Here is a 23,372-nt window from a genome sequence, read left to right as displayed (position 1 = left end):
AAACTAAAAAAAATATACGATGTACATTACCATGTAAACTTCCACCGAAAATTGGTTTGAACGAGATCTAGTAAGTAGTTTTTTTTAATACGTCATAAATCGCCTAAATACGGAACCCTTCATGGGCGAGTCTGACTCGCACTTGGCCGCTTTTTTTTTGACCTCTCTTAAACAACGGTTGCATAAAATACTATACTATAAGTACATATTTGTTTGATTATATTGTAAGTTTTTTTTTATAAATACACCCAACCACAAAATTGCAAGCCGCTTTATGAATGGTCCCATTTATAACGTGTCCGTGCAATTTTGCTGCTCGCTGTAAATGTTTGGGGGCACGGGAGTGCTGCCGCCAGTCGCGCCAAGTCGATCAAAACAAATGAAAGTACGGTACAGCCGTAAGAAGCATGTATTGACTGAGTGATTTTCAGCATAGTGCAACGCAACGTATAGACTGGAAAATCGATACTGTCAGGCGATTGAATTTTAAGTGCCTACAACTCACGTTTTTAAAATTTTCCTTCCTCTACTGACCGATCCGGTTTGCCAGACAATACATATACACCTAAGCAATGACATTTTATTTACACTTGTAGTTTAATACAAACGGATTACTCAAAAACTTCGCTTCATACTACTTATTTCATGTCCGTCACACCACACGACTAGGAAGTGTCGAATTTCCGCGATTACCGCAACCATTAAGGCAATTAAACCCGTGCACATAATTGACAGTTGACAACCAAGTCAACCAACTTGTCAATTTAGCTTTCGTTTTCATGAGCGGTGGACTGTCAATTGTGTGTGTGATGGTCGCTGTTGTCATGGCCGTTAGTTTAATAAGCACCATCGCCACTTGCACCATTCTACTAACCCGGGGTTTGTACTAGTAACCATGGTAACTCAAGGCTTAACCGGTTAACTCCGAGTTAGTGGGATGGTGCAAGTGGCCCTAAGCAATAAATAATGAAAGTTATACAAAAGTACAAATACCATCAGTTGCCTTATTGCCTTTTTTACCATCTATCGGATCCTGCGGGAAGCATGGTTCCATTTTTATCGCCTGTCACTATGAACACTTACGTACTTGTTAGAACGTGACAGGCATGGTGACAAGCGATAAAAATGCGACCGTGCTACCGCTGCAGTGGTCACGATAAAAGTGCGTCCATCTTAAGCCCCCTGATTAGGTCACGTCTGATGTCATGCTTTATAAGGAAGTGTTGTGACTTTATTTAAGGTTATTGAAGTATTTATGTTCATTGTAATTTGACAGATCTGTTATGGCTTGGGTACAGTCAGCATCCTAAGGTACGGATCTGCACTACACAAAACCGCGAGATGAATCGCTTTACAAGTATTCCTATTCAATGAATCAAAAAAGTAAATTATTATAAAAAATAAATAGTGTTTTAAGCCGAAACTGTGTAAATGATGTAGGTACAGTCGACGTCAAAGATATGTTGACATTTTTCGCCTTATTACAAAGGAGTAAGGGCATTGTATGAGTATATATTTACAATATTTACAAAGGTATTACATCAATTGTAGTCGAAACCTAATGACACCTGGGGCATAGTCCCCAGGACACTGGCCGCATTTCCCCGCTGTATAGTTAAAAAAAACGAAGGAGTAAGGTGCAAAAGTGTAAAATACATATATTTGACGTCGACTGTACATCATTATATTCTAAGCCGCCTCGTTAGGTAGTTAGGTACCCAAGAAACCTTGAGACTGCATACCTATGAATATGTAAATAAAACAATAATAAAAGTTGTGTATGTTTATAGCTGTTGGTTTTCCATGTATGTAATAAAAAGAAATAAATAAATAATAAATATGTAAACCAAATTATATTTAAAGATATTTAATTAGAGATATTAAGATTTGGTCACTAATCTAGGTACCGGTGCCGTACATGTAGGTATATTAAATAAACCCATTATAGGGCACACTTAGATTTTATATGACAAAAAGGACCAACCACCAAGGTGCTTATAAATATCCGAACGCGCATTTATTATCAATGCACTAGAATACATGGACAGATCTACAGATATATTTGAAACCGATGGCGACTCGTACCTTATTCGTAAAAGAAGGACATTGTAGTGTTACTAATGTTGCGCCAAGTTCTGAGAAACGAGCGACTGAATGCGTGAAATTTGAGCACGTTAAAATGTTTTCAATGTTTTTCAAACGCTTGTAAACATCCGGTTTCTTTGAACGAGTTAATGTTTCTAATTTTAGATTATTTAAATTTACTACTCTTGAGTATTTTGTTCAATTTGTATTTATTTACGATTTTCATGTTGTTTTTCTTTCATTTTTTATTACTTATAAACTACACTGACTGATACATTCGATTAACGGTCTCTGCAGTTAGTCTCCTGATCTTAATAATTTTACATAATATGTTTTCTTTTTCTTGTAAGATGCCCATTTTCGAGTTTCGATGAACACTATTATTTATTTATTTAAACTTTATTGCACATAAGAAAACTTATCATACAAGAGGCGGACTTAATGCCAAAAGCATTATTTATTATTTAGTAAAACATTAGTGTTTTAATTAAGTTTACAATTTTGACTCCACATTGTTTGGCTATTTACACTACCCACTAAAGAAATTTACCTACTAGTTTAGACTTCCTATAAGTATAAGTACCATATTTTGAATATTACCAGAAAACTTAATTTGTCTCCTTAATAATACTAATATAAGACTTTATAAAAATAAGTAAGTACCATATTGACGTTTATTGATTTACTGACTTAATACAGCGACGATAAAACCAGTAGTAAAACCAGTTTTGCGCGTCGCCTTAATTTGGCAGTAAATCTCTGACACACTGCCATCTGCCGGTTCCGCGAATCAGATCTCTCCCTAGATATGGAGTCTAGAGTCTAGACCAGACGTTATGAAACAGTTGCCATGGCTAGTCATAGGGTTGTCAATACCATGTAAACTTAAGACTTATATCGACCGGGATATGAACCGTGATTGTCTTTTGTGTTGTTTTTGAGCTCCCGATATTTCGACACAGTTACATGCATCTTGTTCACGGGTAACTGAAGATAGCGGGTGGATTCATATCCTGGTCGATATAAGTCTAGTGAAACTAACCGTGAATCATTCAAAATTGTTACCATAACTTTATTGCTTTTTAACAGACTTCCAAAGGAGGATATTTGTAAGGCGGCTGGACTTTCGGAAATTGTCTAATAGTCAGAGTCTGATGGTGTGATTTAGCGTAGTCCTGTCTTCTTGGAAAAGCCAAGGAACCCTTCAAATATATTAATCTTTACCTGTTGTGATTTGGGAATTTAGGTATTTTATTTATAGTAAATTTGTTTTCAGAAAGGAGCGTTTAGTAAAATGGAACTGCTTATTAAAGCCATGACATGATGGAGTTTTTAACTGTTTTAAGTAAATAAAGAGAAGTGTGACTACAACTAACTAGCTTAAGTATATCAACTTTGGATAGCAATACTCTGATACTATGTATTGCCAATAGTGCCAATACATAGTATCAGAAACAAGATTACGATATTCCAGCCGCTAAAATTTTAGGATCAGTTAAGTATCGATTTAGGATATAATAACGTTACTAGTACTATATAATTAAACAATATTAAATTTCAAATCTCTCAAGTGACAACCCTACCGATCGAGACAGTTGCAACTCGCAACACCCTTTAACGTCATTAGAGGTCGACAGACATTCTCCGGACACCGAGGTTTTACGCGTTTCTAACTAATTCTTCACTTTAAAGTCTAGACTTTTCTAAAGGCTACATTCGGATGACTACTGCAGCAACATTACCGTTGCAACGATGCTGGTACAGTGTTGGCGCTGGCGAAGTCATTGTGAATCTCCTTGATAAAACCACACGGTTTGAACGTTCTAAACGTGGCAGAAATGCGGCAACAAATGTCACTCATTAAGAAAATTGACCGTGACAGCGTTCTTGTCAATGCTGCTGCAGTTGCCATCCGAATGTCACCTTTATGGTTGGCGATTGCAACAGCGTTACTGATGTCACCTTCAATATCCTTGTTAAAATGTATTGCTGTCGTTGCCGCATTGCTATTGCAATTAGAACGTTCACTTCATCCCCCATTTTTATCAATGCGATTGACATTGACATTGACATCGCCAGCATTAACGTAGTAACGCAGCAACAGCAACGCTGCTGCAGTCATCATCCGAAAGTAACTTTTAAGCTATTATTGTTGCCGTGTCGGCTTTAGTTTTTAGGGTTCCGTAGCCAAATGGCAAAAAACGGAACCCTTATGGATTCGTCATGTCTGTCTGTCTGTCCGTGTCCGTCACAGCCACTTTTTTCCGAAACTATAAGAACTATACTGTTGAAACTTGGTAAGTAGATGTATTCTGTGAACCGCATTAAGATTTTCACACAAAAATAGAAAAAAAACAATAAATTTTGGGGGTTCCCCATACTTAGAACTGAAACTCAAAAATTTTTTTTTCATCAAACCCATACGTGTGGGGTATCTATGGATAGTTTGCGCGAGAGACACTTCCAAAGTGGTAAATTGTGTCCCCCCCCCTGCAACTTCTAAAATAAGAGAATGATAAAACTAAAAAAAATATATGATGTACATTACCATGCAAACTTCCACCGAAAATTGGTTTGAACGAGATCTAGTAAGTAGTATTTTTTAATACGTCATAAATCCCCTAAATACGGAACCCTTCATGGGCGAGTCCGACTCGCACTTGGCCGCTTTTTTTTAATACCTTTACGGAAGTACAACGGCGAACTGATGGATTTTCCTTGTAACTGCAAGAACGCGCGTTTCCTGTTTTTAATAGACAGTGGAAATAGAATCAATTTCTAAACCAACTTCCAATGATTATCTTTTCATAAAAGTAGTTCAGTGTAATTGTCATGCGATATCTCAATTACTGTGTGATCTATTATTCAATAAAGCTTATATGGATTAGATTACCTATTCGATAGCTTAAAATAAACGAAATATACAGACTAAATTCATATTATTATTCTTTCTACGTTTTCTATAGCTTTGTATTATTAAGTTAATGTTTCTGTGGTTGGTCGGGTAAAATAATATAATTGTATGGCATTAAATCAGCCGCCCATAACTAGTTTTAACACAATTTTACCTTGTACCTTGATTTTATAATTTTTATTATGCCAATAACACACATATGTTCAAATGTTTGGGTTGTTCTTTTTTTAAGGAAACGATAACAACGTAGACATATTTACCCAAAAACAACAACCAAGTTTGTTAGTTATTAGCAAAACTCCAGCTCGTATTTCCCGTCGGCCCTTCCGTTTAATTTAATCTCTTATTCAACAGAAAAGTTATACCTGAGCCAGTTTGAGAACAAAGATGACCTTTACAGAACTAACATAAAAGCATATATGTATACAGCTTACGATATATGTATATAACTTAGCCCACGATGAAGCCACGATGTCGCCAATTCTTTATTAACGCCATATCGAAACCGGTTGAGGGTGGCTCCGTATATAGCTCAGGATAGTCCCATTGCATACCAAGCATTCGACACAGAACCTGTATATGTACGACCTTGAGACCTAAAAGCTATGGGATATACAAACAAAGCTGGTGGAACTCAGTTTCAACACCGGATAGGGCATTTATATTGAGTGATCACTACGGGTACGGATTAGCTTTATTTCAAGTTATGGGTATTTAAGTATTTATCTTACTATCAGTTATATATTATTGTTATCTGGTAGGCACCTACAGCAAAATCGTTGCTATATTTACTGTGGGATTATTTATGTTGGTTTGTGTAACATTGCTCCATTCTTTTTTATTTCTTATTTATAGTTCGTTTGACGTCAAAGCTTAATATTCGGCGGAAATAACAGCTAAAAACGTTTAAAATCAACGATGTAACAAGTCCCGATAAACGGATTATGCGATTACAGTACTTCAGCTTCTAGCAATTTAGGCTACAATCGGGTGTAGCGCGAAGTAGTCGAAGTACTTGCGATAGAAGGCTTGGATGGGGTGACCTGACGCTCTTCCGAACCACTGAACTGAACCATTTGCGGCAACCTGTCAGCTTTTATTAATTATAAGTTATTAATAGGTATACACTCCATTAATGGTTATTCTATGAGGATTTAAATCTACATATTTGCATTTGGTTATACGCCCTTGTTGCAGTATTTTATTTATGACGGTTGCTCTTGTCAGTTGTTTGACAAAAAAACAATCAGCAATAAGGCATAGGTATTAGCTGCGAGTCTGTCTAGTTTCAGATAAGTTTTCCTAATTATGTTTTTTCATATTTCCATCCATTTAACATCCAAACTTATAAATAAGTACCTACAAAAAACAAATAACATGGTCAAGAATCTAAATCATTATTTTAAATAAAATTTTAAGCCAGCCACAATACTGAAGTACTTTTACGATCAGGACCACAAACAATAGTCCTTGAAACTACGCTAAATTCGTCAATACAACGTTAAAACAAAAATATCCGCCAATGTCTAAATCCAATCCAGACTAGGTCGTGTATAAATAAATCCGCCATTCACTGCGAAATGCCGACACATGGCACATGTTGGCTGGACATGTGACATGCGACATGCATGGTCTGTTCTATATTCAGATTTATTACTGTCGTTTTGGTTATGGTTACAAATGAGGTGGGATTTGCCGTAGAGAGATTACTGGCTGGGGATTACTCGCATTGGTGGATCGGGGACAGTAAACACGAAGTTTAACACTGTGCAAACGTAGTTTAGGATTTTATCTAACTCCTAACTACAAAATTAAAATAACTAACTACAGTTAAAATGGAAGACATGACTAGGAAGGAAGGAGGAATCATTTTCCATAGGCAATATCCAGCGAGGAAAATGGGAACTACGTTTTTATGGCGAAGCGGTTGTCCACTATCGTCTTAACCTTCGTATTTTCCTGAAAGTCATTTAAAAATTACACCCTTCAGCAGAGGTTGAATTAAACAATTGAAATTGCTACGAATAAAAGCTGTAAAGCAGACAACGAGCTAATTTAATAAAGGTCACGAAGGGCTAGAAGTTCATTGCCCTCATGGCATTTTGCCAATTTCAAGCAAATATTCTGCCCTTGGGCTTGTCACCCTTTTCAAACTGCAAACGTTTAATTAAAAAAAAACTCCTTTCAAGCTGAGAATTCGCAGGCCGCAGCAGCTGCCCCGAAAGAATTCATACTTTGACGGTATTTCTGTGGAGACTCCTAGGTACTACAAAAATAAATAAAAAGTAATACCAAGGTAGCTTGCACAAATCCCTTTTGGCCTTAAATATACAGCTGTTATGTATATGGAAAAAGTAGCTCGCAATGTCCGTATATATACGGAACTAACTAACTTTTAGTTGCAACTATTCTGTAGCTATGACCTATCTACATAGTTATATAGTGTGGAAAGATAAGTCGGACCCTGGAGGGAAACTACCTTAAATCCTCAAGCTGGCTCATTTTACTTAATGGAGACATTCCTTTATTTTTAAAAAGAAACAAAACTGCATTCAAAGTATTTTTCTTTTTTTCTTCAATTTGGCTTGTCTAAAAAAATCTTGAGTACTAAATATTACATTTTATGGATTTTTTGTACGACAGACGAGTTTAAGACCTAATGTTTCTTGGAGAAATGTTAACATTAACATTAACTGTATCGACTAGTAGAATAAAAATCGAGTTTTTATTTTTTGGAATTTTTAGTTGGTTGAGTCCCGGGCGAGGCAAGCGAGTTTTAGAAAATCTTTGAATGCAGTTTTGTTTCTTTTTAAAAATAAAGGAATGTCTCCTTTAAGTAAAATGAGCCAGCTTAAGCATTTAAGGTAGTTTCCCTCCAGGGCCCGACTTATCTTTCCACACTGTATACATACACCCACTTATATACATAAAATAGGTATAACCACAAACCACATGCATTCAAATTAGTATATTTCTAAGATTGTTGTGTATAAAAAAATTGCAGTGGTGATTCATTTGCAAAGTATATCGGGTCAAACACTCAAACAAGTTTTAACATCCCCTATCCCCTGCATACTGGTTAGCTTTGCTTTACGTTCGACTGATTTATTATCTAATATTCAAACGGAAATAAAATTATTACGTTAATGCTTCATTACACATAGAAAACATATGAAGAGGATTATTAAATTCTAGATTATTTTAGGACTTTGTTTCATTTAATTACACATAGAAAACATATGAAGAGGATTATTAAATTCTAGATTATTTTAGGACTTTGTTTCATTTAATTACCTAAGTGTTTTGTTTGTAGAAAAATACACATTCCTGCTTAAACCATTCAACCAAAGGAACTTGGCGGGTTGACTACCGAGCACATTTTGTTTACACCGGAGTCACCTCCAATTAGGGTTACCAGTTACCCGATACAAAATTCCTTATTTCCGAATATTTTTCCTAACATTCATTTTCACGACGGGGGGAGTTGCTAACTATAAACGCGAAAAAAAAATCTTAAAGTACCTACACTTACTTAAATGTATTGTATTTGTTTATATTGCTCAGTGCATATTATAGTTTATATTTCTGGTGCAAAAATGTTTTTTCCCGAACAAGAGCATGTACCTACTATGTACGCCAGACGGTTCTACAGATCAGATCTAGGCTGAACGGTAATATACACGCAAGGTGCTGTTACTTATAGATAGGTATGTGGGTCTGAGATTATTTCAATGACATAAAATCACACAATAAAAATAATTTATACTTATCAAAATATATTATTATAGGGTAAATTTTATCACTGATAAAAAAACAACACCAAAATTTTAATGCCGAAAATGTGTAATAATTTTTGTTAAATGAAATAAAACAACACGTGGTTGTTTTATTAATTATTGTGCATATTATGTTTAATTCAACACGTGAAACAAGCAAGAAATATTACTAAAACGATACGCAAGGTCACCTAAAATCAGCAAAACAAATTACGCTCAATACATACCTTTAAAGACATTTTTCTCAATCGATTTTTCAGCAAACAGTCATTATTTAAAACAATTCCCCAGCACGCACACAATTTCGCACAAAACGATCAATATAATTATGTAATGTACTCTTATATCACTGTATTACAACAACACAAATAATTTAGGTTATTTTTTAGTCACTAATGTTTACGACTTTAAATTGTATTATGGTTTTAAAAGCGACGTACGTCACTGCTCGATGACATCTCACGAGTGATTATTTTTCTCTCATTCACGGCTATCGTTCTAAAGAACTGCTTTGTTGCAATTGTGCGTGGCGCTAGCGTCTATGTGGCAAGGTGTCCTAAGTGGGCGTTAACTTTAGTTCCAAATTGTACCACTTGTATTAATGATTTGATAGTTTGGTGTCGAATGTGTGAAGTTGAGTGTTGCTAGAATTCGAAAAAATCCCAATAATTATAATATAAAGAAATCACAGGATATATTTTGATAATAGGCTATTAAAATTAATACGAAAATTGCGATATTATGTAATTAAAATCAATACAAAACACCATTTTATTGTACGTCGCTGCATTGCACTGCCATCTAGTGAAAAACTTTTCTGTTCCGTAACATTCATGCCCCCCTTGCTCTATGCTCATTTAGTTCGACATATTTTCGCTAGATGTCTTCTAAATCAGTTGTATTTGGTTGTATTCATCATTCATTTGTTTTAATTAAATCGAATATTTCTAAAAGTGAAACTGTAATTTGCTTTCAACCATAGTGTATGCGTAGATAGTGGCGCCACACTGTATTGTTCAGACCCCAGGGGGCTTATTTTTGAATTTCGATCGCTCGATTTCGTCACTCGAAAATCGGTGGAAAACGGCGAAATGCTGATTTTTGAAATACGAGAGCGATAGAAATTGGAAATCTATTGGTATCTGACCACTCGTTTTCAATTGTATTAGTAGAATTTACAGGCCTAGTAGTGGAGATATTACTGAACGAAATACACGAAATCGAGCGGTCGAATTTCAAAAATCGGTCCCCAGTTCAGACCGTATCTTAGCTGGGTAAGCTGGGGTACCTAATTTGCTACTTCCCTACTAGTCAAATCAGCTTTAGAACTGTCAAAACGATTTGCTTATATGGAATTTATATGAAAACGTGTATAGTGACGTCACGGTCAACTCACCTACTTTTTATACTTCTATATTCGATTTATTAAATAGAAATTGCGTTTAAAAATAACTGCTATCTATGTTTTTCTAATAATTATCTGGTGCTTTATTTCGTGGTGTGAAATAATTTATTTTAAGTAGAGGAAAGTACCTTCCCAATTATTAAACTTTAAGAGCCCGATGTATACTCTAGCTTATTGAGCGTCATAAATGGTATGGTAAAATAATAAATGCGCAGTGATACTTGATGTGTTTGTTTATTAATCCATTAGGTACCTTAGGTACCTATATAGTTTATACGAGGATATAATAGATAGAATAATCGAGTTCTAAGGCACATCAAAATATAATTTCATAGGCTCAAATTGGCAAGCCGTATTTTTTTAAGATGTTACAGCGGAGCGCACTTGATATATAATTATCATATAAGTAATAGAACCCCATTGTGCGGTGAAGAGGTGCGCGCCGTACGCAGCTCCGTATGTCCGTAGCGGTGTCGGCCGCCATACAAACTCAATACCGGGAGCATTCCCTAGCCAGAGAGCGTCGAGTGTGTTTCCAAGACTTGTAGGATAACGTGCCTGATTGACTCAACATATTAGTGATGGGTAGGACATCAATTTAAAATGAGTTTGTATGAGTACCTCATTTTCTAAAATGAGGTGTTACAATGTCTTACTTCAGATGAGGTGAGGTACTAGCATATTTTCAGCGTCAACTATTCCATTAATTCCAACAGCGACAATTTTTTTTAAGATGTATGAAAGCTTGCAGCGCTTACGCTTGTTGTCTTTCGTGTGTAATTGTTAACGTATTTTCGGTGGTGACGCGAAGCGATATTGAAGTACGTCGCGTGTCGGTCTCACTCCCTATTTGGGTATTTCTAATTCATTTTTTTCATTTTGAAAGGATTTTTGAGGGGTTCATGTCACAGAGAGGTGGTTAGTGGATCTTTTGTCGTTGCAATAAGGTTTGTAGTTCGGCAGTTGACAGTGTGGATCATTACTCGTTTCTCCATTTGAGACATTTGAGTTTTGAGTGTCGGCGAGCAGGCGAGCACCTAGCGCCTCGCGCGATCCAGGGACTCTGTTGCGAGTTGTGAGGAGTGTATGAGTTTTGAGGGTCGCGAGATTCGCGAGTGAATTTGAACGGATAAGAGTTTTTTGAAATTTGAAGTGTGTGAATGATTTGTGTGGCAAGAGGTGTTTGTGATGCGCGCGAGTAAATGAGTAAAATGAATAGAGGAGTGAAGTAAGACATTTTTGCGGTACGAAGTACTGCGACAAATTAACAAAATGAGTGGTACAAATGAGGTGCCTCATGAGTGAGCGACTCAACACTACAACATATAGTTGGAAAAAAGTCGTATGTACTCCCAGGAGTCCCAGGCACCGTTATTCTACCATAAGATGCCTTTTAACGGCTTCAACAGCGGAGCGGACGTCATATAGATCCCCATGTGCGAGAACGAGGTGCGCGCGCAGCTCTGTAGCGGTGTCAGCGCCGAATGTACAGTCGGCGGCGGCGCACATGTATAATGGTAAGCCGCGGTGAGCGCGCCGGAGGGCATGTTTTCGGAGGTTCTCCTGTAACAAGAATATAATAAATTAAAAAAAAAAAAATTTCGTTTACAAAAAGAAAAAAATTAAATTACATAACTAGCTTATATTTCTTTCACATTCCCGGCAGGCTTCAGGTTCATAATGGAAGCTTGTATTTGTATCTAGCAGATATGCGCCACTTGCACCATTCCACTAACCCGGGGTTAACCGGTTAAACCAGCAATTACCATAGTTATCCGTACAATTTGACACTGAGTTAACCATCAGGTTAGTGAGATGGGGCAAGTGGCCCTAAGTCTATCAACATGTATATTAGGCAGTAAGCATCCCGAATAAAAAATAATAATATAGCAAATATACAGGTAATTTAACGCGAATCTGTAAAAAGAGACCGCAACGCAATCCTAAAGTCAAACAAGGTCAATATTTTGCACCTCAACACAAGACGAGATGACGAAAAATATATAGCATTTCATATTATACTATCTTACCCTCTACCACAGAATAGGTAAATATTAGTAGGTACAGAAGATTCACTACCTAACAAAACGCGTCTATTACGACAGATATGACCGCTAGGTGGCATAAGGGCGAGCAGGCGTCCGTTCACACAATATAATAATAAAGAAATATACGGCCTTGTGGACCGCGAAGTACCGTACTACAAGTATTCACCTGCGCAAGTTCTCGAGAATGGTCGTGCCACGCTCTATTGGGATCGATCTATCATCACTGACAGGACTATTGTAGCCAATAAGCCTGACATTGTGATAATAGATCGATCGCAGCGCCGGGCCGTGCTCGTTGACATCACCATCCCCCATGATGAGAATCTCGTGAAAGCCGAGAAGGACAAGTCCAGTAAGTACCTAGACTTGGCTCACGAGATAACCGCCATGTGGGATGTTGATTCGACGATCATTGTCCCGATAGTTGTTTCAGCGAACGGTCTAATAGCGAAGAGTCTCGACCAACATCTTGAGAGACTCTCGCTAGGTGGTTGGATCAAGGGTCAGATGCAGAAGGCGGTGATCTTGGACACGGCGCGGATAGTCCGCCGGTTCCTCTCTCTGCAGCCCTGACCACCGGCAGCTTGGGCCTTGCCCCGCTGCTGGCGGCACCCTAGGTTAGGTTTTTTATAATATGTTTATACGTATTTTGTATTGTTTTTGTAAGTGTTTTTGTATTTTATTTTTATATCCATATTATAAAATAACCTAGCCTAAGAGTTCAAATAAATAAAGAAATATAAATATAAGCAATATAAGAAATATAAGCAAGTAAAAGTAGAATAGGTACATTATATAATTCTTATGTACATAACATAAACATACCAAGCTAGCGCAGGTAAATTCGCAATGTGGACATTTGTATGGCTTGCGGGCTTCGTGGCAGATGAGGTGTCTCTTCAGATGGCTGTTCTGGTTGGTTCTGAACGGGCATTTGGGGCAGCTCAGGTGCTTCAGTCGAACGCCGTGAGTGGCGTAATGTCTGAAATAATTGTACATTACGATACAAGTGCGAAAAGTTGGAAATTCGAGTAGGACTCGTGTCAATTCAATTCAAAACACTCCCTTTTGGTCGTGTTTTAATTTATCGCCACTCGTTGCGAATAACCTTTTCGCACTTGTATTGTACAACGTTTTACAGTACATTATGGCCCTTTAAATTTTTGAAATAGGCACGTATAGTGCTAGTTACCCCACTAGGGCGGTAAATTAGCGCCATATGTATTGAAAAGTTATTTTGCTGGAAGATCTACAGGATTCTTTACTTCGGAATGTATTTATACTCATTATGAAGAAATTATGCGAGATATTTAGTAGTTTGGCTATTTTCATATAATACTTAAAATGGCTTAAAACTAGATTTGATTTTTTTATAAAAGCGCCATCTAACGACAATAGTAGAAAGTTAGAATCAATTGATGACAGAGCCATCTCTGCGTATCTGTAGCAAGAAAATGAAACGCGTGTGAAGTGAAGTTGTTACAACATCTAAGAGCATCGTCAAAAATACGCAAGGTGGCGTTCAAATCAAAAATTTTATGTTTTACTATCTCGTAATAAAATGTGAATATTTTGATAATTAACTTAGTTAAATGATAAGTATGTTTTAAAGCATACTTGGTATATTGTTTAGATGTTGAAGCGACGTAACCGCATTGCTCGTAGGGGCACAGGAGTTCGTCAGTAGCCACCTGACAGGAGTGTGAAGAAAGTTCGTGTCTGAAAAAACAAAAACAAATTGTAAACATTTTTGATACTTACTTATGATTAAATATTTTTCTATTTTTATCTTTTATATTTAACTGGTATGTGTTAAAATTGTTAAATATCAAACGGTGTCGCCATCTACACGTGTAAAGGCCAAAGGTATGGCGCAAAATAATCAAGCATTTATTTCATTTTTCTTAATTTTCCGAGGCACGGTTTTTTCTTTGACTTTACTTACCTATCTTATACAGAGTTAAATACATAGGGTAGGTGCGTTAGTTTTCGTCCAGCTCTAGTTTTCGTCCACTTGACGAAATTTTAATATCTATGTATAAACCTACATTGCTGCACAAATTGGGACTTACATATTGTAATCCTTAATATCGAAACAATCTATCTACATCAAAATTACGTTTCGCAAGTAGCAAGTTAAATATCAAAAATATTATTTGCTAATATGTATGTGAAGTGGACGAAAACTAGCGCAATGACCCTATATCTTGAGTATATGACATCTATATATTTATTTTATTTCTGTTAATAATTTAAAAGGTCCTAGAACATTTTTGTAGCCCTCTAAAAAAAGGAGGACAATATTAGATAGTTGGTTACCCTTGCACAAAAAGCGGAAACAAAGCAGCCAATAAACATGGCCGGCAATAACATCAGTTAGGACTGTGGACGGTGGCCAAGAAATGCAGCTGGATTCCGCTACACCCTGTATGTTATAGCGATCGCCTGCCGAGGTTTAGGCTCAGAAGCTCTGAACTATAGTTCGTTTTTTTTAGCATTAGAAAGAACTTGCAAGAAGGTAAGCGATCTTGACATGTCTCTTAATTGAAAGACACTTTAAAAAAATCAAAAACTATTACTTATGAAAGCAGAAGAATATAAATGATCGTATTAGATTCATAATTGTTACATATTGGCCGTAACTTATTTTTAAAATGTGTTTTTCAATTAAAAGACACATCAAGATTGTTTACCTTATTTCTAATGCTAAAAAAGACGAACTATAGAGATGCTCCGAATAGTGGTTTTGGCCGAATACCGAATCTTCGGCCCCTCTCTCGGCCGAAGCGATGACATGCGAACATTTTGAGTCACAATTATTACGAAAACTGTTCGCCAACAAAGCACAACGTTTGCTAAGGTATGTTTTTTGTTGAACATAATTAAATAAAGTACCTATTTAGAGACAAACAAATCAAACCCATGATAAAAATAAAATGTTTTTTAATCAACAAATGCTCAAAAAGGGTCTTCCTATTTAACAACTTGCCAAGAACACTTTCTAAATATTAAATATAGGTACCTAGTTTTTGGATATTTTTATTGTGCAATTTTTCTTTTTGAAATTGGTATATACAACCACGGTGCAACAGATATTCGGTATTCGGCCGAATGTTCGGCGTAGTCAGCGATATAAGTACTCTATATTATATCCAAATAGCAAAACATCCTGATACTGTTTTCACTGTAACTAATAGGCTAATGTTAGTAAAGCGACGACAGTAACCCAGGGTGAGACGGATAACACGTTGCCACCCTGTATGCCTCGACACTATCGCAGATATACAGGGTGTCCAGCGGCAGATTATTGACTTCAAATTTAATTAATTTTAATATGCCGCTGGACATCCTGTACTGTATATCTCGCACTTCATCAGACTAATCTGCCAGAAAAGTTTGTGCCCTGTTTATCAAAAGATTGTAACTTGTAATACAAGTGGAAGTCCCTTTCTAACAAAAGATATGAAAAAGTGACATCTGCTTGTATTACAAGTTACAAGCTTTTGATAAACAGGGCACTGATTGGACATCAGTCAGTATATCTAGTTAAAACCTAAAACCAGCGGCGGTAGCACGGTCGCATTTTCATCGCTTGTCACCATGCCTGTCACGTTCTAACAAGTAGGTATGTTCAAGTTAATTAATACTATTTGTCGTTTACGCCATCTACTATGTAATCACAATAATTTTAAAGTCCTAATTTTGCATGTGAACCCTTGAACGTATCAATCTTATGTAATAATACTCATTATTTCTAATAGATGGCGTTACGGGTCCTAAAAATCATCAAGCATAGTTGTTTACTTGAATAAAGAGTCTTGCACTACCTATCTGCATGAACGCTGCATTTTTAATTCTCCCACATCTCTCATCGACCGGTACAAAAGTGGTCCTTACCGAACGGATATAAGAACTATATTAGTGTGACATCGAAATTAACCTCAAATGTTGTTTACGTTTTAACGAATTTAAATGGATTTAAGAAAAAATTAAAGTGAAAAAACTGTATAATAAGTGATAAATAGACTTGATAAGTGTATACAAACGTTGGTGTGCGTATATCTTCATTATGGAAGACTATATTAAGGAACAAGAAAACGTGTACGCGTTGTTGACGAAAACTATTTCAAATTACAAGAAATCGCCGAAACAAAGACTGACTAGTGGTTATGTGCAGTTACGAATGGAAATATTGACCGAATATTGGAATCAGTTTCACAGCAATCACATGGAAATGTTGAAATTGGTACCTAAACATGAACGAGGAAAGTATGAATATTTCACAAAAGATTATTTTATGGAAGTCGAAGAACAATACATCGAGTTACGGTCAGATATGATGGACTTGTTATTGAAGTTAAGTTCACGGAGCGGCGAAAGTACGTCGAGTTCACATAACCCTCCAACTGCCACTAGTGTTAGTGATGAAGTCCGGCTGCCTAAAATTAATATTCCACAGTACTCGGGCAGTTATCACGAATGGACTTCGTTTCACGATATGTACACATCGCTAATACACAATAAAACCACACTCAATAAAGTGCAAAAAATGCATTATTTGAAAAGTTGTTTATCAGGTGAGGCGGAACAATTACTTAAGCATATACCTATCAGCGAGAGTAATTACGACATGGCATGGAATATTTTATTAAAAAGATACAACAACAAACGAATTATTGTAAACACAATTTTGGCACGATTAGTGAATCAACGAAAATTAGCTACGGGAACATCGAAAGGGTTACGAGATTTGTTAGACACCACAAGTGAATGTATGAATAAATTGAAAAATCAAGACATACAAGTAGATACATGGGATACACTGGTAATTCATTTAATTGTCAATAAGTTAGACTCCGAATCACACAAAGAATGGGAACTCGAGCTCGGGTCCCTAGAGATTAGTGAATTACCAACACTAAACATGTTAGACAAGTTCCTGGAAAAAAGATTTCGTGTTTTGGAAATGATACAAGCTCCGCCGTCGAGTGCACCTGTAAATAAAAGAAGTTTTCATGTAAATAAGAGCGAACAGAAATGCATTTTTTGTAACCAAGACCACCTATTATACACTTGTAAGGAGTTTACGAAACTTGAAGTAGATAAGAGAGTGGAATATGTGCAAGGCTGGCGGCTTTGTTTTAATTGCCTGGTACCGGGGCATTCAGTCAAGTTCTGCAAACATCGATCTTCTTGCCGCCGATGTGGGAGAAAACACCACTCTCTGTTGCACAGCACGTGGAGCCCGCAGTCTCAGACCTCTGCGCCGGTTCCGGAGGCGTCAGCGCAGCTTTTAGAGAAAAAAGAAGATACCAAGGAAGAAAAAGAAGATAAAAATAAAAAGAGTATTATATCTCACCTCACTACGGGGAGTCGCGCGCGGCTGATGCCAACTGCATTAGTGCAAGTATATGCTGAAAACGGAGAAAAACACTTGGACCCATGTTCACAAGAGTCTTTTATAACTGAGGCCGCAGCACAAAGGCTTCGCTTACGACGTATCTCAGTCAGTGGGCATGTCACGGGAGTTGAGAAAATGAAGACTACACTCAAGTATGTAACGGAAATAGAGTTCTCATCAAGAATCGAGCTTAAGATGAAGATGAAGGCAACTACTTATGTTGTACGACACGTCACCGACATTATGCCGGAGAATGAAGTGAAGATGGAAAACTGGAAACATGTCGAGAAGTTGTGCCTCGCAGATCCAACATGTCACACTCCAGGTCACATCGACTTGCTTTTAGGAGTCGAAGTTTGGAGCGAAGTTATTAAACCTGGAGTGATCAATGGCCCCTCAGGAACACCTATAGCACAAGACAGTCACCTGGGGTGGATTATTTGCGGAAATGTGAGGACAGAGCACACTGCCACAAAAAACATCGTCAGCATGCATCTCAATGTTGATCTTAACAACATGCTGAAGAAGTTCTGGGAGTTAGAAACCATAGAAGAAGAAAGCGATACACTAACCTCAGACGAAAAGAAGGCAGAAGACATTTATGAGAAGACACACAAAAGAAAAGAAGATGGTCGTTACGTGGTCAGGTTGCCATTTAGAGAAGAACCACCTGTGCTACCACGTGACTCACGAGAGATAGCAGTGAAGAGATGGATGTCGCTAGAAAGAAGATTAGATAAAAATCCAAAATTGAAACAAGATTACAACGACGTCTTACAAGAGTACCTAGATCTGCAACACATGAAGAAAGTAGATGATAAAGAACTAACCGAGAATTGCGTATACCTACCACATCATGCTGTTGTAAGAGACGACAAACAAACTACACGAGTTAGAGTTGTATTTCATGCTTCATGTGCTGAAACTAACGGGGTTACCTTAAACGATGCATTACTCGTAGGCCCTACTCTGCAAGAAGATTTACGCGACATACTGCTGAGATGGAGAACACACAAAATCGCATATGTCGCGGATATCATTAAAATGTATCGGCAGATTGAAGTTAATGAAGAAGATACAAATTATCAAAGAATTGTTTGGAGAACTGATGCTCAAAAACCGATAGAAGATTACAAACTACTTACCGTCACCTTCGGGACCTCTTGCGCTCCCTACTTGGCCATCAAAACCTTACGTCAAGTTGCGATAGATGAGGGTCAAGAGTATCCTGAAGCACAGCGTATAATACTAGAGGATTTCTACATGGACGACGTCCTGTCGGGGCATGAGACAGAAGATCAAGCTAAAATAAATCAGAAAGAAATCACAGCAATTCTCAAAAAGGGTGGGTTTGAGCTTCAAAAGTGGAGTTCAAATAGTGAAGCATTCATGCAAGAGATTGAACCTGTAAAACGATCACCAAAGGCCCAAAGAGAAGTAGATGGAAGAGACAGTATTAAGACTTTGGGTATCATTTGGAACACTAAAGAAGACAAATTACAAATAACGAATAATTTGAAAGACTCACCTGAACAACCTGTCACGAAGAGGAATGTTTTAGCCGATATAGCTTCATTATTTGATCCGATGGGTTGGCTGGCGCCTGCGGTAGTAATCGCTAAAACATTCATGCAGAAATTATGGCAATTAGGTGTTGGTTGGGACGAAGAACTCGCAGATGACGTGAAGGAAGAGTGGCTGAAGTTTAGAAAAGAGATTCCTGCATTGACAGAAGTAAAGATAAATCGTTGGATACATACCAACGCAGACAGAAGCTCGATTGAGGTTCATGGATTCTCTGACGCCTCGATGAGTGAGTACGCAGCCGTAATATACGTCCGAGTCATCGAAACAGACGGGCAAGTACAAGTATCTCTACTCACGGCTAAAACGAAAACAGCGCCTTTAAAGCAAATATCCATGCCCAGATTGGAGATGTGCGCTGCTGTTCTGCTGTGCAGACTTCTGAAACATGTTGTAAGCATATTAAAAGTTCAAAAACATCAAGTATTTGCCTGGTCAGATTCACAAGTGGTACTGTCATGGATAAAAGGCGACCCAGGTCGATGGACTCCTTTTGTTAAAAACCGAGTTACTGAAATAAAGAAGATGAATGAGATAAACGGGTGGTATTATCTCAATACTAAACACAATCCAGCGGACCCAGCTTCACGAGGAGTGATGCCTAGAAAGCTGTTGACAAATACACTCTGGTGGAATGGACCGGCGTTTCTCAAGGAGCCAGCCATAGAACTGCCGGGAACCGAAGTACCTGAAACAGACTTAGAATGCAGAAAGGTTATAAAAACATTAGTTACTACAACTAAAGAAAATGAAGAGAATTTAATACTTACCTTGATAACTAAATACTCGTCGCTCGGGAAACTGGTTAGAATAATCGCATACTGTCGTAGATGGATGCTGCACCTGAAAAGAAAGAGAGAAAATAAAGATCACTTACCAACTTACCTGACGACTGAAGAGAGAGATGAAGCACTTACCATTTGCTTAAGACGATCCCAGGAAATCGAATTTCAAGAAGAAATTGAAGATTTAAAGAGTAAGAGACAGCTGAAAAGAAAAAGTCGATTGTTGTCACTCGCCCCCTTTTTAGATCCAAAGGGTGTGTTGAGAGTAGGCGGCCGACTACGCCATGCTGATTTAGAAGCCCAACAGAAGCACCCCATTATAATCACGAAAGACAATGCTCTGTTACCTCTTCTTTTAGCAGAAGCACACAGCAGCACTCTACATGGCGGTCCGCAATTGATGGTGATGTATCTTCGATCCAAATACTGGCTAATCAACATGACTAATAAAATAAAGAAATATGTACGCAATTGCATCGTTTGTATCAGGCAGAGAGGAGAAACCGGCAGTCAGCTCATGGGAGATCTGCCTGCTATAAGAGTAAAGCCCGCAAAGCCTTTTTTGATCAGCGGAGTAGATTTTGCGGGACCTATAAACGTGCGTATGAGCAAAGGTCGTGGGGCAAAATCCACCAAGGCGTACATATCTCTATTTGTCTGCATGGTAACCAGAGCTTTTCACATTGAACTCGTGAGCAGTTTAAGCACAGAAGCATTTATAGCAGCTTTAAGACGATTCGTAGCTAGACGAGGACGATGCGCAGAGATGTGGAGCGACCATGGCACAAATTTCATAGGAGCCAAGAAAGACTTGATAGCCATGTGGCGCCAAGGTCAAGCAAGAATCCCAGACGAGTTTGCAGCCCTGTTGGACAATATGAGGATTAAATGGAAGTATATTCCTCCTGCAGCTCCAAACTTTGGTGGTATATGGGAGGCCGGCGTTAAGTCTATCAAATATCATATGAAAAGAGTCATAGGAAATTCAACCCTCACCTTTGAAGAATTAACGACGCTCCTCACCCAGATTGAAGGGTGCCTTAATTCTCGGCCCTTATACCCTCTCAATGATGATCCGGATTCCTTACAGCCGTTAACCCCAGGTCATTTTTTGACCACTGAACAGATTGTTAGTATCCCTGATGATGACTATACAGACTCTAAGATTCACCAGCTATCTAGATGGCAGCTAACGCAAAAGATGTTGCAAGATTTCTGGAGACAGTGGCAGAAGGAGTTTTTAACCCGTCTTCAGCAACGTCCTAAGTGGAACCGCGTAACCAAAGATCTGGACATAGGCGATTTGGTACTGGTCAAAGACCAACGACTCCCGCCTGGAAGCTGGCCGATGGGCCGTATTATAGGGAAACATCCAGGCCCTGATGGCTTAACTCGGACTTACGAAATACGTACAATTTCTGGTGTTTTGCAAAGATCTGTAACTAAATTATGTGTTTTACCTTGTGTAAAGGACTCCGTCCTTTCCGGGGGAGTATGTTCAAGTTAATTAATACTATTTGTCGTTTACGCCATCTACTATGTAATCACAATAATTTTAAAGTCCTAATTTTGCATGTGAACCCTTGAACGTATCAATCTTATGTAATAATACTCATTATTTCTAATAGATGGCGTTACGGGTCCTAAAAATCATCAAGCATAGTTGTTTACTTGAATAAAGAGTCTTGCACTACCTATCTGCATGAACGCTGCATTTTTAATTCTCCCACATCTCTCATCGACCGGTACAAGGTATATAAGTGCAAATGTGACGGGCATAGTGACAGGCGATAGAAATGGAACCATGCTACGCCCGCAGGAAACCTATAAGGAAACAAAAGGGAGTTAGAAGGAAAAAAACCGGCTAAGTGTGAGTCGGACTCGCGTTCCAAGGGTTCCGTACAGTAAGTCAGACTCACGCTTGACTGTACATTATTAATTGGTTTTCCTGTCATCTATAGGTAACGAACTATTTTGGGTATTTTTTTTTCAAAAATTTAGACCCAGTAGTTTCGGACGGGGGGACAGGTCGGACAGACAGACAGACGCACGAGTGATCCTATAAGGGTTCCGTTTTTTCCTTTTGAGGTACGGACCCCTAAAAATAGTCCATTAAACATAAAAATAAAGATAAATGTTTGTTTTCCAACTAAACTAAACACACAAACACAATCATTATAACAATTACCTAACTCAATCACACTTGCAGCCTGAATGCACCATTGCAGCTGCATTAATGCACTATAACGCTAAGATACGGCCTAAGTTCGGCCATCGGCGGCCGAGACGGCCCTTTATGGTGATGATGGCCGAGTTAGTTGGAATAGCGTGGTGAACTGGCTTAGGAGTTCTAATCTAACGTGTGGTGTGCAAGCACTTTAATGACTGCGCTTTTAAAAGGTTAAGGTTGAAAAAAATCAGAATCTTATGTCTATACTAAAATAAAGATAAGTTAAATTAAGAGAGTTAAAATAAAGAGTAGGTATTAGGTGATAGTGGTGTGAGATGGCTTATGGCACGGCGGGATGGCGATGGGATGGCGTCGGTTTTTCATTTCCAGGTCTGCACATCAAAGGTAGTGGGCCAGCGATGGTGCGTACGCATCTACACGTGGCCCATTCCATAGTGCGTGCTCTTAACCATCGCATGGCCATCTCGCTGGTCCAGCGCTGGACTTATCGTGTAGAGGAGCCATAAAACTCGCACTATCGCCAAATATTCCGTCTCAAGTTTCGCGTGGCGCACCATTTCTTTTGTCCCTTTCTAATGTCCTGGCTTTAGGCCCCCTACTAAGTGAAATGTCATTAACATTGTTGTATCAGTCATAATTAATATAATTATCAAAGATTGTAAACTGCTTGCAGTGACAAAACATCTAACGTCTACACATCCGACACTTATTGCTAATAAATACCCAACAATTCAATCTAATCCATGCAAGCCAACGCGAAACAAAATGGCCGCCACGTGTGGACAATAAAGTATGCTCTCGAAATACTTTGATGGACGGAGGAAGGAATTTATTTCCGTATTGTGTTAACACATCAGCGGATCATCTCAAAGAGAAAATTGTAGCGGAGAAAGAAACAGCAGGTCTGTATTAACTTTGGCTTACTATTGACTATAAAATAGTTACAGATCGGATCGGATAATTTATCGTATATCATTGGAGGAGGGCATAAAGGAGAGGGCTCTGAGGAATTCTTCTTTTTTCCCCATCGCTCTACGCAACAACATTTCCATCCTCATCCTCACCACTTAAAGATGGTTGGCGGTCGTCAACTGTGCGTTTCTTCAGGAACTTTCCTACCCCGAACAGCTAAATTGTGGAATGAACTGTCGCCTGCGATATTTCCGGACTGATGCGATCTTTA

The 23,372-nt window shown here is 38.1% G+C and overlaps 2 protein-coding genes across 2 annotated transcripts in view; both read right to left on the bottom strand.

Moving 5' to 3' along the window:
* The window catches only part of LOC134648622 (ankyrin repeat domain-containing protein 29), a 48,887-nt gene extending 39,567 nt beyond the window's left edge, over nt 1–9,320 (bottom strand). Inside the window, exon 1 of the mRNA XM_063503112.1 lies at nt 9,003–9,320. Coding sequence (XP_063359182.1) covers nt 9,003–9,014 — 12 coding nt within the window. The 5' untranslated portion in view covers nt 9,015–9,320. The remainder of the gene's footprint in view (nt 1–9,002) is intronic.
* A 2,225-nt stretch (nt 9,321–11,545) lies between these two features.
* Nucleotides 11,546–23,372, bottom strand: part of LOC134649105 (zinc finger protein Xfin) — a 69,387-nt gene continuing 57,560 nt past the window's right edge. The window contains exons 5-9 of the mRNA XM_063503820.1: nt 19,158–19,247; nt 17,588–17,642; nt 13,846–13,947; nt 13,054–13,210; nt 11,546–11,743 (exon numbers count right to left, since the gene is read on the bottom strand). Of these exons, the coding sequence (XP_063359890.1) occupies nt 11,552–11,743; nt 13,054–13,210; nt 13,846–13,947; nt 17,588–17,642; nt 19,158–19,247 (596 nt within the window). The 3' untranslated portion in view covers nt 11,546–11,551. The remainder of the gene's footprint in view (nt 11,744–13,053; nt 13,211–13,845; nt 13,948–17,587; nt 17,643–19,157; nt 19,248–23,372) is intronic.

The sequence above is a fragment of the Cydia amplana genome, chromosome 6 (genome assembly GCF_948474715.1).
Source record: "Cydia amplana chromosome 6, ilCydAmpl1.1, whole genome shotgun sequence".
Taxonomy (NCBI): Eukaryota; Metazoa; Arthropoda; class Insecta; order Lepidoptera; family Tortricidae; genus Cydia; species Cydia amplana.
The sequence above is the reverse complement of the archived record's forward strand: the minus strand, read 5'-3'. Positions and strand labels throughout refer to the sequence as shown.